The sequence below is a fragment of the Pistacia vera genome, unplaced genomic scaffold (genome assembly GCF_008641045.1).
Source record: "Pistacia vera cultivar Batoury unplaced genomic scaffold, PisVer_v2 Contig23, whole genome shotgun sequence".
Classification (NCBI taxonomy): Eukaryota; Viridiplantae; Streptophyta; class Magnoliopsida; order Sapindales; family Anacardiaceae; genus Pistacia; species Pistacia vera.
This window is the reverse complement of record NW_022196035.1, coordinates 389,017-403,647: the sequence shown is the minus strand read 5'-3', so window position 1 is coordinate 403,647 and position 14,631 is coordinate 389,017. Positions and strand designations below refer to the sequence as shown.

The 14,631-nt window shown below is 34.4% G+C and overlaps 3 protein-coding genes across 3 annotated transcripts; 1 reads left to right on the top strand and 2 right to left on the bottom strand.

Moving 5' to 3' along the window:
* Nucleotides 1-4,994: 4,994 nt before the first annotated feature.
* Nucleotides 4,995-7,189, bottom strand: LOC116131162. Its single transcript, XM_031416803.1, has one exon. The coding sequence runs from the start codon at nt 7,187-7,189 to the stop codon at nt 5,195-5,197; it is 1,995 nt and encodes a 664-aa protein (XP_031272663.1). The 3' UTR covers nt 4,995-5,194.
* A 1,232-nt stretch (nt 7,190-8,421) lies between these two features.
* Nucleotides 8,422-12,064, top strand: LOC116131126 (probable uridine nucleosidase 2). Its single transcript, XM_031416760.1, is given in 10 exon segments — nt 8,422-8,598; nt 8,697-8,812; nt 8,925-8,984; nt 9,671-9,856; nt 9,941-10,049; nt 10,267-10,359; nt 10,973-11,035; nt 11,038-11,079; nt 11,167-11,302; nt 11,709-12,064. Coding segments are annotated over 10 exon segments (960 nt in total). The 5' UTR covers nt 8,422-8,549; the 3' UTR covers nt 11,815-12,064.
* On the bottom strand, nt 12,061-13,254 carry LOC116131161 (MATH domain and coiled-coil domain-containing protein At3g58410-like). Its single transcript, XM_031416802.1, has 3 exons — nt 12,902-13,254; nt 12,649-12,812; nt 12,061-12,399 (listed from the first exon to the last, which is right to left on the bottom strand). The coding sequence occupies exons 1-3, from the start codon at nt 13,252-13,254 to the stop codon at nt 12,251-12,253; spliced, it is 666 nt and encodes a 221-aa protein (XP_031272662.1). The 3' UTR covers nt 12,061-12,250.
* Nucleotides 13,255-14,631: the final 1,377 nt, after the last annotated feature.

Sequence of the window (14,631 nt, the reverse complement as noted above, 5' to 3'; positions counted from 1 at the left end):
AAAAAGAAGAAGAAAAAACTCTTTCTATATAGAACTATTGAAAGATAAAAATTATTTAAAAAATGATATAAATTGTATTTTCATAAATAAACATACTCTTTTGATCGATAAACAGATTAGTGTCAGATTTTTTTCAAAGTAGTTTTAAAAAAAAGTGTTCGTTTGTTGATAGAAATGCAATTTCTTTGATTTTTTAATATATATATCCTCTAAACAATAATACCCCTTTGAAAGAATATAAACATCCGTCCAAGAAAATTATAAGCATGAAAATAAAATCATACAAAATTAATGAAAAAATAAAATAAAATATCACCATATTGAACACGCAAGATAGAGAGGAGATTAAGAAAGAATAATGGATAAGATCAAGTTTCTTGTTCAACATTCTTTACTTGTTTAATTTTTTGAATTGGAATAAAGAATAATGTCTTGTGTTTTGATTGACTTGGTCTTACTTCTGTGCACCCATTTAATTTGGTAGGTCAAAATAATTAACTCTGTTGTTTACTTTCTAGTCTTTTTGCTCATTAATACACTTCTGTTTTTCAAGTCCAAGTTGAAAAAGTTTGTCACAATTAAAATTTCATAGAAGTTTCAGTGCCGTTAACTTGAGGAAATAATGGATTAACGAAGTAATGACCACTTATACTTCTGAGCAAACAGTGAAAATTTAATATTGAAATGAAAACTTTTGATATATTATAAGTCTAAATTGTTATTACAATATTGCAAAGGTATTGATACGTTGTTTACTGAGTCATCTTTGAATGTTATCAAACTTGCAAGGATAAATATGACTGATAAACGTGTTTTTAAGATTACTCATAAGAAGGATCACTAGTAAAAATTTGGTATGTTTCGACATAGAAATTATATCAAAATATCTTTTAAATGTGTTGGAATAATTGAACAACAATGTGAAAAACATTCGTTGGAAGTCCATCACATTAAAATATCAAAAATCATTTATATTTGTTACAAATTAAGATAAATTTGTAACAAATAAAGGATTTTTTATAGTAAACTTTGATCAGAAACATGATCAAATGTTGATTAATATAGATATTAATTACCTAAAACTAACGATAAACTTGCAAATTATGAGTGTATAAGATACCAATTACGAGTATCGTTCAAATATATTACTATTCACATTCCGTTGTTATAAGTCCATCGTTATAATCACAACAATATACTTATAAAAAATGATGGCAATATCATAATTACACTATAAAAATTAGAACAAATTGACCCAAGCCCTTGAGGCTTAAGACTAAGGTCTAATTCCTGTATAACAATTTCCCAGCAGCAGTCAAATCTGAATAATTAAGTGCCAATGAATTAATCATTTTTGTTTACCATGTTAATCTTGTGTTATATTAAAAAATAATTGTTGTAATTATTCAAGTTGGTTTGGTGTTGAATATTAGATTATCAACCAAATGGTCTTCTACCAAACAGATAACAGCTTATTGCACAAATTAATTCTTCGTTACAATTAATTTATTGTGATTATAGCCGGCAGGCCCGGCATGAGTCGGTAGAATATTTGACAAAAATTCTTCTAAAATTCTTGATCAGAATCAATCTTATCCTTTCTTTCTTTTTAATCATTTTTGGAAGGTTTTATCTGCGGCCTATAGTTTTATAAATAAATAAATTAAAATTAAAATTAATCAGAAGAATCATATCGAATTGAGTTGCTATATGAAGAAGTCAATTCCACAAGAAATTATTCTAAGAATATTTTATTATGGAATTAGGGTTCCGAGCTTTTACGGATCTAATAATACAGATACATTAATGAGTATGAATAATGTTATACCTATAGAATTATAATTGCCGCTGAAATGTCAGTATAAATGAACATAAATGACGCTTATACATATAAAGCAAGATCCTCTACTTTAAATTTTAATAGAAACAGTTGTTAAAATGTCAATATAAACGAGCATAAATAATGCTACATATACAAAATTAGAATCACAACTTTAAATTATAAGTGATACGCTTGTTAAAATGTCAATATTATATTAATTATAAGAAAGTAAACACTTTATCACATCAACAACTGCATTCTAACTTCTAGATAAAAACTCATATCTAGGAAAGATCTTGATAAATTCTCGATATCACAATTTTTAAATTCATTTTTATAAATGGTATATATACATACATATATAAATAATGAATACACGTTTAATCTTTTGATTTTATCAAAATTATATGTACATAAATACTATATTTTGTATGGAATTAGTCAAAGAAAATAGAATAAAAGGCAAGCATCACCCACAAGAATGTAATATAAGTTTCTTGTAGTGTATATCTAGAGATACAAAAATGACAAGGCAACTACCGCAATTCAGATAATCTTAATCAACCTAAGTTTTGTCAACTCAAAATTGTATATTTTTTTTATGAAAATTGTTGCTATCATTTTGCCACGCATTGTTGTTTAGAAAATTCATTATTTGGTTTATTTATCATTAATCTTGCATTTTTTTCTTTGATAATTATAAAAATAGTAAACGACATGTTCTCACCCAAGGTTTGATGAAATCCTAAGTTGGTACCACAGGTTCCATTTATTCCAGATTCTCACCCTTAAAGTAACGGGAAATGGTTAGATATAACAGCTCAGGGATAAATTGGTCATTTCACAGAGGAGGCGCACATTAGCAGATCGTCGCCCTTAACAAAAATTTGGCGCACGTTAGCAACATCGTTGCCATCGTTTTTTGCTCTTTTCCGGCGATTCTTCCACCCAAAATCACCCTTGTCACCACCATTCGAACCCTCATCCTCCCCTCTACAGAACCATACCCTTGACAACCCCTCATCGCCCACCGATCTACAGCCACGACAGCCGTCACATGCAATTGGTTTTCGTCGATGTCCACCGGCGAATGGCCACTAAACGGTTGCTGGGACATAGGGGTTTTGTAGATTAGGAGACGCTGGTTGCAGTGGTGACGTCGAATTAGATTTTCGTCACTGGAATCGACCAGAATCCGGCGAAGAACGACAAAAACCTAAGCTTGACGGCATCGGCGATCGGAGGGCCCAATGAGTCGGGAACCAGAGGGGTTTTGGATGACGGATGATAGGGAAGGTGATGGAGGTCACCAGGGGTTTCGCCGGCATCGAAAATAGCCCAGATTCGGTGAAAACCGAGACGGTGCACAGTCACTGAGGGTGTAATTGATGTAATTTCAAAATAAGATGGTTAATTTTATAATTTTAGTAATTTAGGGGTTAAAATATAATTTATTAATTTAGGGTTAAAGGGCATTATGGTAATTGCGCCCTCACTATCTTAAAAAATGTTAATAGTGTTATTTTAAGGGTGAGAATCTGGAATAAATGGAACCTGTGGTACCAATTTGGGGTTTCGTCAAACCTTGGGTGGGAATATGTCGTTTACTCTTATAAAAATATTTGAAGTTGATTGTTTGCTTCATATATTGATTAAACTCGTACCTATTAGTTTAAACTTACGAGTCAATTAATTAATTTCTTTAACAGGCTATCTAATTACAACTTTTCCTTGCTTTTATCGTTCGTTGTTTAATGGTTTATTGGAAGATCGTAGTTCCCAAATAATTGCTTTGATATTTTGTTTTAAATAAAGGGTTTGAACTTGCAACATCATATTAGTAAAAATACAACGTTAAATTAGTCAATGTTGAAAAAGTGATAGTACATCCTTTGAAGAAGGCAAGGAAAATGAAATACTAGATTATTACTTAGATGGTGATAGAATCAGAAAATTTGTTGCTGAATTTGAGCATCTATTAAGACTGAATTCCTCTTTAAAACTATGAAATCATCGTTAATTTCTTTTAAATTTATCGAAAACGTCTATTGAATTTTCGTAAATTTAACAGAAATTTCCCCTACAAAAGAGATTTTTACCCAATTTTTCAAATCAAAGAAGTCAACCCTTTAATTTATAAACTTCAACATCATGATTCTTCTTTCATTTCACCTCATTTTTCCATATTCGTAATGGTTCGGTAAGGTTAACCCCATTTTCATACCATTGCCCATCGCTTTTTTGGGCTTATCCAATGATGTACATAATGGGGTATCCTTACACCCTATGCCCACCAAGCTCTGTTGGCCCAACATCATCCTATGGTCTTCTGCAACATCTTTATCCAAGGCTCAAGCAACAATTTGCAGCTTATCCACATCAAAGAACTTCACTATAAGACAACAAAAAATTTGGAAGTTTCTTAATATGGGAACCATAATGTCAACGACACTCACAAATTAGCCACGGCATCTTTATTGCCTTTCTGAAATGACCAAAACATAATCAGACCAAAAAGAACATTAATCTACTCTCTTTATAATCCCTTTCTCAAATTTACAAGCATCCATCAAGAAGCTTGCGTGTCATGCATAGAAACAACTTACCCTGTAAGGCACAGAACATAAACAGTAACCACTCATCTTCAATGACAGAATTGCTGTCTACAATTCATGAATCTTCAAATGAAATATCTTCACAAGGGAACTCAAAAATAAATTTCTCCTCTATCAACAACTTTCTGACAATTCAGTAGTCAGCCGTGCAACACACCATTTTAGAGGATAGACTGAGTAATTTAGCTAGCTCAATCTCACTTGTTATAGTGTATACTACTCAAGCTTCTTTCTGTATGTCTCAGATCTTCATCAGTGTCAACATCTTTCAGCTGTTAATGTCAAAATACAAAATTTTGTATAGCAACATTCCCATGTCGATAAATAGTAGTTTAACATATAACATGGTGAAAATTCTAAAATCTTATGCAAACTGCAAACTAGCCTGGATTTTGAAAAAAATAGAAACCATTTTTTATTCATGCTTGTTGGAACTAATAATTGGTAATAAATGACATAAATCATGTGACACGAAAAAAATTGCTAGCCAATACCTCTTCTTATGCAACCAGCACAGGTTATCAAGCAATTGCAAAGCATGCACAACAGAGTTGCTAAGAATTTTTCACTATAGAGTCAAATATAATTCAGAAAGCATTCTATCGTTTATGAACAGAACATCTTAAATGAAGAAATTCAATTAAAACACAGGTGAAATTACAAGTAATGGAATGACCGCCAAGAAGAACCACTTTCAATCAAAGGTTAGTTTGACTAAACAATAGAGGATTGAATGAGTGTAAGAGAGGAACACAAGTCATACTTTAAATAACTGGTTCTTATAGCATAGAGTCCAATCCGAATCCCCTGAAGCCGTGAGGCCGCCTCCATCAGTGCTTATTGACTCTGCACAAGAACAAGATAGTTGAGAAGGCAGTCTTTCTTCACTTTTTTCTCGAGTTTTCAGTTCAGTATCTACAAATTCAGCTGATCCAAAACCATTTTTCAGAATCTCATATTTCCCTTCATCAACAGTGAACTCTGGATTCTGACAGGATTTCAACTGTTCATTGTAATACTCACTGGCATCTTCCTCTTCATCTGATAAGTATCTGCAACTATCAAACTCATCCATCTCAAAAATCCGACTCACCAATCCGTCTCTCCATGATATCCTCATCTGTGATTGTGACACATTCCCTAAAGTAGAAGTAGACATCCAAGACGACCGGTCATCCAAAATTTTCTGGAAGTGGGAAAGATCAACAGAATTGGAGGCTGTTGTCAAACAATCGAACTGAAAACTTGAACTGGTTATATCCCATATCGATTCATAACCCTTGGAAGATAAACTTGTCCTCTGGAGACTTTTGGTGATCAGATCAAGTTCAGAATCAAATTGATGTTGTTTACCAGCTTCTGCTTTTAACCGCGACAAACCAACACCTCTATCAGAACTTGAGTCAGACTCTGGAGTTTGAACAACATTTCCGCTTCCTGATATATCCATGGAGGATGGAGAATTTTCTCGATCAAAATCATCACAGCGTTTCCTCTCTTCTTCCAAACCTGCACCCTTGCAACTAGATGTACAATTGGGGGTAGACAAAACAGCTTCATTGTCAGGAGAAGGCCACAAGATTCCTTCACCTGGAGAATACAAAGAAGTGCTCCTCCTCTTCCTAGCACTAACACTAACACTGCTTCGACTATTGCTACCATTAAATAAATCTGAAAAATTAAACTCGTCATCGAACAAACTTGAATTAGGAGAATGAATCTGATATCTACACGACCCAATTTCAGAATTCTCCTTATGATCCTCGTCCTCCTCATTGCAAGGAGACAAAAGCCAATGCATCGAAGCCTCAGCAGGTAAAGGCAACATAGAAACAGTAGAAGAATTATCAACAACTCCCAGAACATTCTCTTTGTTGCTATCATCATCTTCATCAAAACCACTAATATCCTTAGCTGCACCAAAGTCTAGCACATTATCTTCCCCTACAGTAAGAATCCCTCTAGGCCTACATTTCCTCTTGTCAGTGACACCAGACACAACATAACCAGCAGCATAACAAGCCGGCGTGGTCGCTGTAGCCACTATAGATGAGCCACATTGTGTTTGAATCTCTGGAGACACAGAGGCCTGAATAGGAGGAGTTTTATTTTCGTTTCCACTAGGGATTGACAACTTCTCATCATCATCAACATCAATTTCTTTCTCATTTTCTCTAAAATCTAAGCCTGAACCAGTTGCTACCTTACTCAAAGGAGTCAAATTCACATCACAAACCCTAATCTCAGACCCAGATGACACTTTATTTACAAGACTGCCACTGGAGTCCAAAACTGAAGAAATTTTGGATTTTGACCCATTTCCTGAAGTGGGTTTTCTCCCAGACTGCCATTGATACAAACAAGGCGGGTTTTTTCTAACCTTCTCCCCATTCTGCGAGAAGGGTTTCCGTAAAACGCTGCGTTTTGAAGGTTTTGATGGGTTGGGAGCCGATTTGGGGGTGGTTTTTCCTAAAGTTTTGATTTTTATTGGCCTATCAATTAAAGGGGTTTTAGCATTTGAATAAGAAGAAGAATTTGAGAGAAAGAACCTGAGACAACCCCTTGGAGCTTCAAAGCTACTGTTGTTGCTATTGCTGCTACTCTTACTGTTGCTTGGAGTGACAATGGTGGTATTGAGATCTTGCAAAGGGTTTCCAGAAGAGAGGTTTTTCTTTGTTTTAGGTTCAAGTTTTGAGTTTGTTCTGTGATGGGGTTTTCTTGATTTTGAAGAAGATGACGATGGTGGGTTCATTTTTGTGTAAGAGAGTACAGAATGAGATCTAGTGGAGGTTTCTATGTGATTTGATTTGAAAATCAATGGAGGGGGAAAGGGGTTATGGGTTTTACCTTTGCCCTTTTGTTGAGAAATAATTGCATCTTTGCCATTGTGGTTGTGGTTGTTTTTTTGTCTCTTTTGATTGTTGGGCTAAGCTTGGTGTAGTCAATAAACCCATCAGAACTAGGCCCATTTCTCGAAAAGACGAAAAGGTACTTATTAGGACGAGCGAATCACATTTTCTATAGATTACCATACCTTTTTATCTTCATCTAATAAATATAATTTATTTACATCTCAATTAATTTTTTTGGGTCCTAAAGTTAATAATTGGATAAATTCTGTCATTAGTCACTCCTATTAACAATTCAGGTGAATCAAACTCAAGACTTTTTGAGTAATACACTCAAGAGTCCTAATTAACGGCTGGAATACACAATGATGATTTATGATTAAGAATATTTAATTATTATTATTTTTTTCTCTCTTTAGCACGTGTTTCTCTTCCCCATCTTTTTTTAATTTGAGAACGTTACATTAGAGCTTTTGTTTGTAAAAAGTAGTTACGCTTTTATTGGGAATCTTTTTGGTAAGCTTATAGTATTGAAGATATTGTCACCTTTTCTTTCGGATTTGTATTCCTTATATGATGATTTAAAAATTAATTAAATCGTGATTTATCTACAAAATTAAGAATAATCTTATTTTTTTTATATAAATGATTTGATCATAATTCAATATTTACTGCTTGTGAAAAGTAATGAAAGTAACATTAGCTCGTATGAATCATCAAATCATGATTGAAGAATTAATTGAATCATGATTTCTTATTTGCCAAATAAGTTTATAATAGGTATAATTATTAAGAATATTTATTTAACTGTCAACTTTAAGGTTTTGAAGGATTAATTGAGGTGCGTGTAAACTGATCCGAACTCCTTAAAAAAAAAAAAAAAAATTATGCCCTTCCATTGGAAAATCATATGCTAACATGGTTGATTGAAACATGAATACATGATCGATCCTCGGGGTGAGAGTGAACTTACCTCCTTTTTTCTATCGATATGAAAATCTTCAATGGAAAGGTGAAACCAAAGCCCAAATTGGGTTATTGTAAATCTAAAAGGCCCACAATCCTGACAAGAACAAGTACTTAAGAGTTAGTTGACACTTCACAGTCCACGGTGCAGCCTTCTTCCTTTCTTAACTGTCCATCAACCAGTCTGCCATTTCAGTTCTGACTCAGCAATCACTTACAAAACTAATCTAATGTAATCTAATCTAATCATCTCCTTATTTGTTTCCCTTCCAAAGAAAGAGAAGAAAGTACACAAAAATGGCTGCAGAACCGAGGAAGATCATCATTGACACTGACCCTGGTATTGGTGAGTCAATCTTTACCATCAAAATCTTCTCTTTCAAGATCTGGGTACCCATGATTTTCACCATGGAGGCAATAACTTTTGATTGCATGTTGTTTCAGATGATGCCATGGCAATCTTTTTGGCCTTGAGGTCACCAGAAGTTGAGATTATAGGACTCACTACCATTTATGGCAATGTTTACACAACACTTGCCACAAGAAACGCCTTACATTTGGTAGCTAAACTGTGCTATAACTCTTTGTTTCTGTGTATTTTTGTAGTGTTTTTATGTTTTAGTTCAAATGGGTAGATTTTTTGGACGTGGTGATTGAATCTTTTTGGGTCAGTTGGAGGTTGCTGAGAGGACTGACATTCCGGTGGCTGAAGGATCTCATTTCACTATCACTGTATGTGTTCGTCTCTCTTTTCTCCAGAATTTGTACCTTTAGAGAATATTCTTTCAATTATAATTTATGGGACCAACTGTTTAAAAGCACTTTTAGAAGTGCCTTCTCTGGTATTGTCTAGTCATATGATGCTGATTAATCCAAGGAATATTTAAAGTAAGATCTTAAAGTTCATGATATTCTTATGTACCAATATTCCCATGTCTTTGTCTACAAATACATGGGAATCTCTACAAAGAATATGATAAAAGAATGTTGAATAATTTGTCCAGAGTTTTTTTTTTTTCAACTCATTTCAGCTTCTGTTTTGTTCCCAGAAATGGGATTATCTTGGTTTGAATGTTCTGGCAGTAACTTTTAGGTAACCTCCAGTTTGCTATGTTGCTAGTTTCTTTAATTTTCGAAAACAAAAGGCAAAATTTCTTTAAAAGGAAATGGTTAGTCGCCATTTTAGTGATTTATTTCTGTCCTCAGATCTCAAGTATTTTGATGCAACTGATATAATACTCATGTGAATGACATAGTTATATATTGTTGTACAAAAGTTAACTTGAAATCTTATGCGAGTGTCCGTATGATTTCAAAATCTTATGCGAGTGTCGGTATGATTTCACAGCAAAGGCTATGCTGTTGTGTGATTGGGTGTTATGGCTCATCAATATATTGAATTGCTGTTTCTTTTAAAGAAAGGTACAAAACTTCGTATTGCTGATTTTGTCCATGGTGCTGACGGACTTGGCAACCAAAATTTCTCTCCACCAAAAGGAAAGGCAATTGAACAATCAGCAGCTGCTTTTATGGTTGAGCAAGCAAAACTTTACCCTGGGAAAGTCACCGTGGTGGCATTAGGACCACTAACAAATCTTGCACTGGTCAGTCAGATTTTTGTTAATTTGAGTTGGTTTTTCATTAAGTTTCATCTAAGTTACTTACTGATATTTTCTCTGTTGATACAGGCTGTTGAACTAGATCCTGCATTTGTAAAGAACATTGGGCAGATAGTTCTTCTCGGTGGTGCTTTCTCGGTAAATGGCAATGTGAATCCAGCAGCAGAAGCCAATGTGAGTTCCTCAAATCTAAGTCTTTGGATGTCAACTGTCTGACCATATAAGTTACATAATTAACGTCCATAGCTATTAATGTTGTGTTCATTAGATGATACACTCCTGTGCTTCTCTATCATCTCCAAATTACAGCCACTTAATTAGGACTTCTGTCATTTGCTGCACAACTGTACTCACTCTCTCTGATATCCTTTCTAATTCTTGCACTGGGCATGCAGATTTTGGTGATCCAGAGCTGCAGATATGTATTACATGTGGAGCAGATGTTGTGGCTGTGGGTATTAATGTTACTCATCAAGTTGTTATGACAGGTACTTGTTTGGTAGTCTTGTGTCATTCGTGTTGCTGATTATGTAAACAGACATGCTTCCACCCTTTATCTTCTTCTGCATTTGTGTGTATATCGATTTCATGTTGTTATTTATCTGTGATTGTTCTAGTCAACAACATGAATACCGTTCTGTGGACCATATTTTCGGTAATGTTGTATTGTTCTCACTCAGTAGCAGGCCACGACTTGTTCTGACTTTTACTTCAATATTGCCTGCCTGCCTGCCTGCTGGCTTGCCATACTTGTTACCATCGAACAATATGATCTCTTAATGCCCTCAGACAGAATTTTCTTTCTGTTATACATTTTTTGTAACTCAATTAGAGTGTGCCAAATCAACACAACTGAAGAGCCACAGCCCAACTGGTTGGGGCTGCCACTTGAGTTCTGTTTAGAACTCCAGGCAATCAAAATTCACTTTTGCTCATATAAAAAATATATGAATTTCTTATAAACGCGGAAACCATATTTTGTTATGAATATTGTAATTTATAACCTTGCTATGGGCATCAGTCACAATTGTAACTGGATTGTATTCAGTTGATTCACTACTACATTTTGATTCTGTTTTGATCTATTTTCCTATGTTTTAGATGCTGATCGAGAGAAGTTGGCACAATCGAATGGAAAATTTGCTCAGTATTTAAGCAAAATCTTAAGGTGTACTTTGCTTATCATCGTGAGGCATACTCTATGAGAGGTATGTTGTCATAATAATTGATAGAGCCCTGGAAACTGGGAAACCGTAATCTGTCAGCTGATGATCTTTTAATCTTGATACATATAGGAGTTTACCTTCATGATCCAGCAGCTCTTCTTGTAGCTGTTAATCCTTCACTTTTCACTTATACTGAGGGTGTTGTCAGAGTCCAGACTAGTGGAATTACAAGAGGACTCACAATATTATACAACAAACAAAAGAGGTATGACATTTTGTAGCATCTCCTCAGCGACCTGAGGAGATGATACTTTAAATCTGATACATCTTGTAGCATTTTTTTATAAGAACATTGAATTATCAGCTACCCCCTAGTTTCTGCTTATACCCTGATATCAGGTCTCTGAAGTGAAGCTGAGAAACTTTGCTGTTGTGGTATTGCCAGTAGTATGACTTAGTCGAGCTAATTCCTTCGAAGAAAATGAAATGAACAATGTGCGTAGACATCATTTTAGGCTGAAGTCAGTCTGGAACTTAAAATTTCATGAAATTAAGTACTTCTCGAAATTTTTGTTTTTTCGTGGTCGTAAATAGGCACTACTGGACGTCTTTATTATCTGTCATCTGTTGCATCATCTTTGTGCTCCTACTAACTCATCCATTTGAACCAGATTCGCAGAGGTCACCGAGTGGTCAGAGAAACCTACAGTAAAGGTAGCAGTCACGGTCGATGCTCCATCCATCGTCAAACTACTCATGGATCGGCTTATGGACTAATTGAAATACACACTTGAAACAGTTCTATACGACAATCCGGTGAGTCCCTGATAATGAACCTGCCCTTGATTTCTAGTTCAGAACCACCCCATATAATTGATCAAAGTGATATTGCAAAGCTATTGAGCTTGAATTGAATTCACATCATTACTTATTGATTGCAATAAAACTATATTACATGTAATTTTTCATGTAATATCATGTACCAATAATGTAACAATTTGTTGAATAACATTATTTGTCTCAAGCATATCAGTTACTTGGATTCTATAGTCTTTCATTTAAATGCATAACGAATTGCACAAATTGAACAGAACCAGTTTGAATTGAAGTATAACATAATAGCAGCATATATAGGGTTAAAGAAAGGCCAAGCCAAGTTAAACCAACTAATATAGCTAAAGCATTCTGAGACATTAATCAACATATTCATGACTCATGTTTTAATAAACCCAAGCACAGTAACTTCTGCTTCAATGATGCAAGTGTTATTCACCAAGAAACCCTGTTTTGGATCCTTGAGTTTATGCAATGGGATGAACTTTCTAGCACCCCAATCCAGGATTGTAGAAAAAACCGTTTCATCTGCAGGAAGGAAAAATTAAAAACTATAATGAAGAACAGGGAAGGGAGTTACAACAAGAAATTATAGCACTGATGCAATCTTTATACTGCATTCAAATATTCCTCTATGCCAGTTCAGGTTTATTTTATTTATTTTTTTTTTTTTTCTCCTGATTTTCGAGTTGCAACCCTAAAGAGATTAGTTTATGTATGAGAAAAAAACTATGTTATCATAAGCTCTACTTGAAGTTGTACAATAAGGAGTCTCACATTCAATTTCGACATGATTTTCTTTTGTTTGATCTTTGACACGCAGAATGTATTTCACAAACAGCTTAGTACTCAGAGGAAGGCTTTCCTTGTACAACGATAGAAATATTGAAATACTGTTACCCTTGCCTTCTGCATGTCCATTAGGGTAGAGCGAAATTCTCCTGCATTAACGAAATATTAATCAACCCAGGCAGTGGTTTATCTAGCAAAGAAAAATAAAAGCCATTGCATATCAGAAGTGAATTTGTACCAGTTATAATCTCCAAATGGTTCAGACAAATATTTTTCATCAAGTAAAGTTGAAAATTCTGTGATTTCCCAAAGATGGTAACATGTAGCAGGTTCTTTGATCATCGATAAGCACTCCCCTTTAAAAGTACTTTTGACAACAAAAACCTCAGCGCCAAAGACACAAGTATCATCGATAAGGTATCCTTTAAGAGGGTTATGAAATGCTTTCAGGTCTATGAATTTGGTGATACCCCATTTGGTTTTCATTGCATGGTATCTCTTTACTCTACCATCTACATCACAAACATTAATGAATCTATTGAGTGCAAAAGCATAACAATTTCTAAACTTAGGCACTGGATTTATCGTCATTCTATCTGTATAATTTACTCTGTCAAAGTAAGAGAGAATATGTGGTACCACAAGTTGATGCAAACGAATCATATAAACAATAGATCCTCGTATGAGCTCTGCTGTTAGTCTTTAAGCACTTTACCTTGGAGACTATCATACTTGTCTTAAAGCTGATTGAATATTAGAAAATTGAAAATCACATTGACTTCCCATCCTGCAGGGAGAGAACTTGTCTCCATCAATTCCAGGTAAATGGAGATATGATTTTCCGCGTTTTTGCTAGAGTCCCCTGTTGGTATATCAGCAATCTCCTGTAAAACCAGGTCCAATGGTAAACTGAAACAAAGAAAGGTCTTGATACTAATTTGGCAAGTAAGCATATTTAAAAACTATGGAAAACAGATAAAACTGTTCTTGAAATAAAATACCATTTGAAACCCCCTGCTTCAAATTGGCTTGTTCTGTATATATCAATTGAATCTTCTAGTAATGAGAAGGACTCGATTTTGAACAAGAAATGACTAGGCAGAGCATCCCTTCCTGAAGAGTATAGAACTTATTACAGTTTTAATAAGTTCCATGAGTTATAAGAGAAAGTATATGGTTCAACATATGAAAGTAAACAACTCCGGTTAAAAATCTTCATCTCTTATCATTAAAGCCCACTAATTAACATCATACAACCACCAAAGCACTAGCATGAAAAATGAAGTATGATTTTACATGTTATATATATCTGGTGTGAAAATTCTCAGGCAGAAACGTCCTTAAGTTTTTAATGTACAGACCAAGACCTAGAGACTTTGTATCTTGTATATACTTAATTGATGGCAAAAATATAATATATAATTAAAATAATGTACCTCTTAAGATGGCGGCTTCAATGGAGTCGCTAGCATCCGTGTTCTTGAGAAGAGAAAAATTGGCCAAGTCAGGGAGTTCCTCATGTCCATGTTGTTGATAAAAGATATCTGAATTTGAAGTGGTGCTAAGTCTAAAAAGGCATTTTGGCTTGAGACACGGTTTTCACTTTTCAGTTTTCCCTTTGTTGCAAGAAACGAATAAGACCATTCTGTTCAAGTTTGTAAGAAAGGCAAGGAATGAATAGTGCTCAACAATTGAAATAAGACTATTTCCCTCGATGTACATATTATTTTTTTTTTTTTTTTATTTTTTTTTAATTTGAGGGGGGAACTAGAGTAACATCCGCCCTTGCTCTTGATCAACAAGTAAAATAAGTTAATTTATCTCATGATTGTTTCAGTAAACAAAGATAAAATATCAACTTTAAAAATAGTTACGCTAATCTCAATTACCTCATCATCCTATGATCAAAGTGACGTTACCACATACATAGTTGTCATAGTTGAGACGTCAACTTTGTATATATAACAT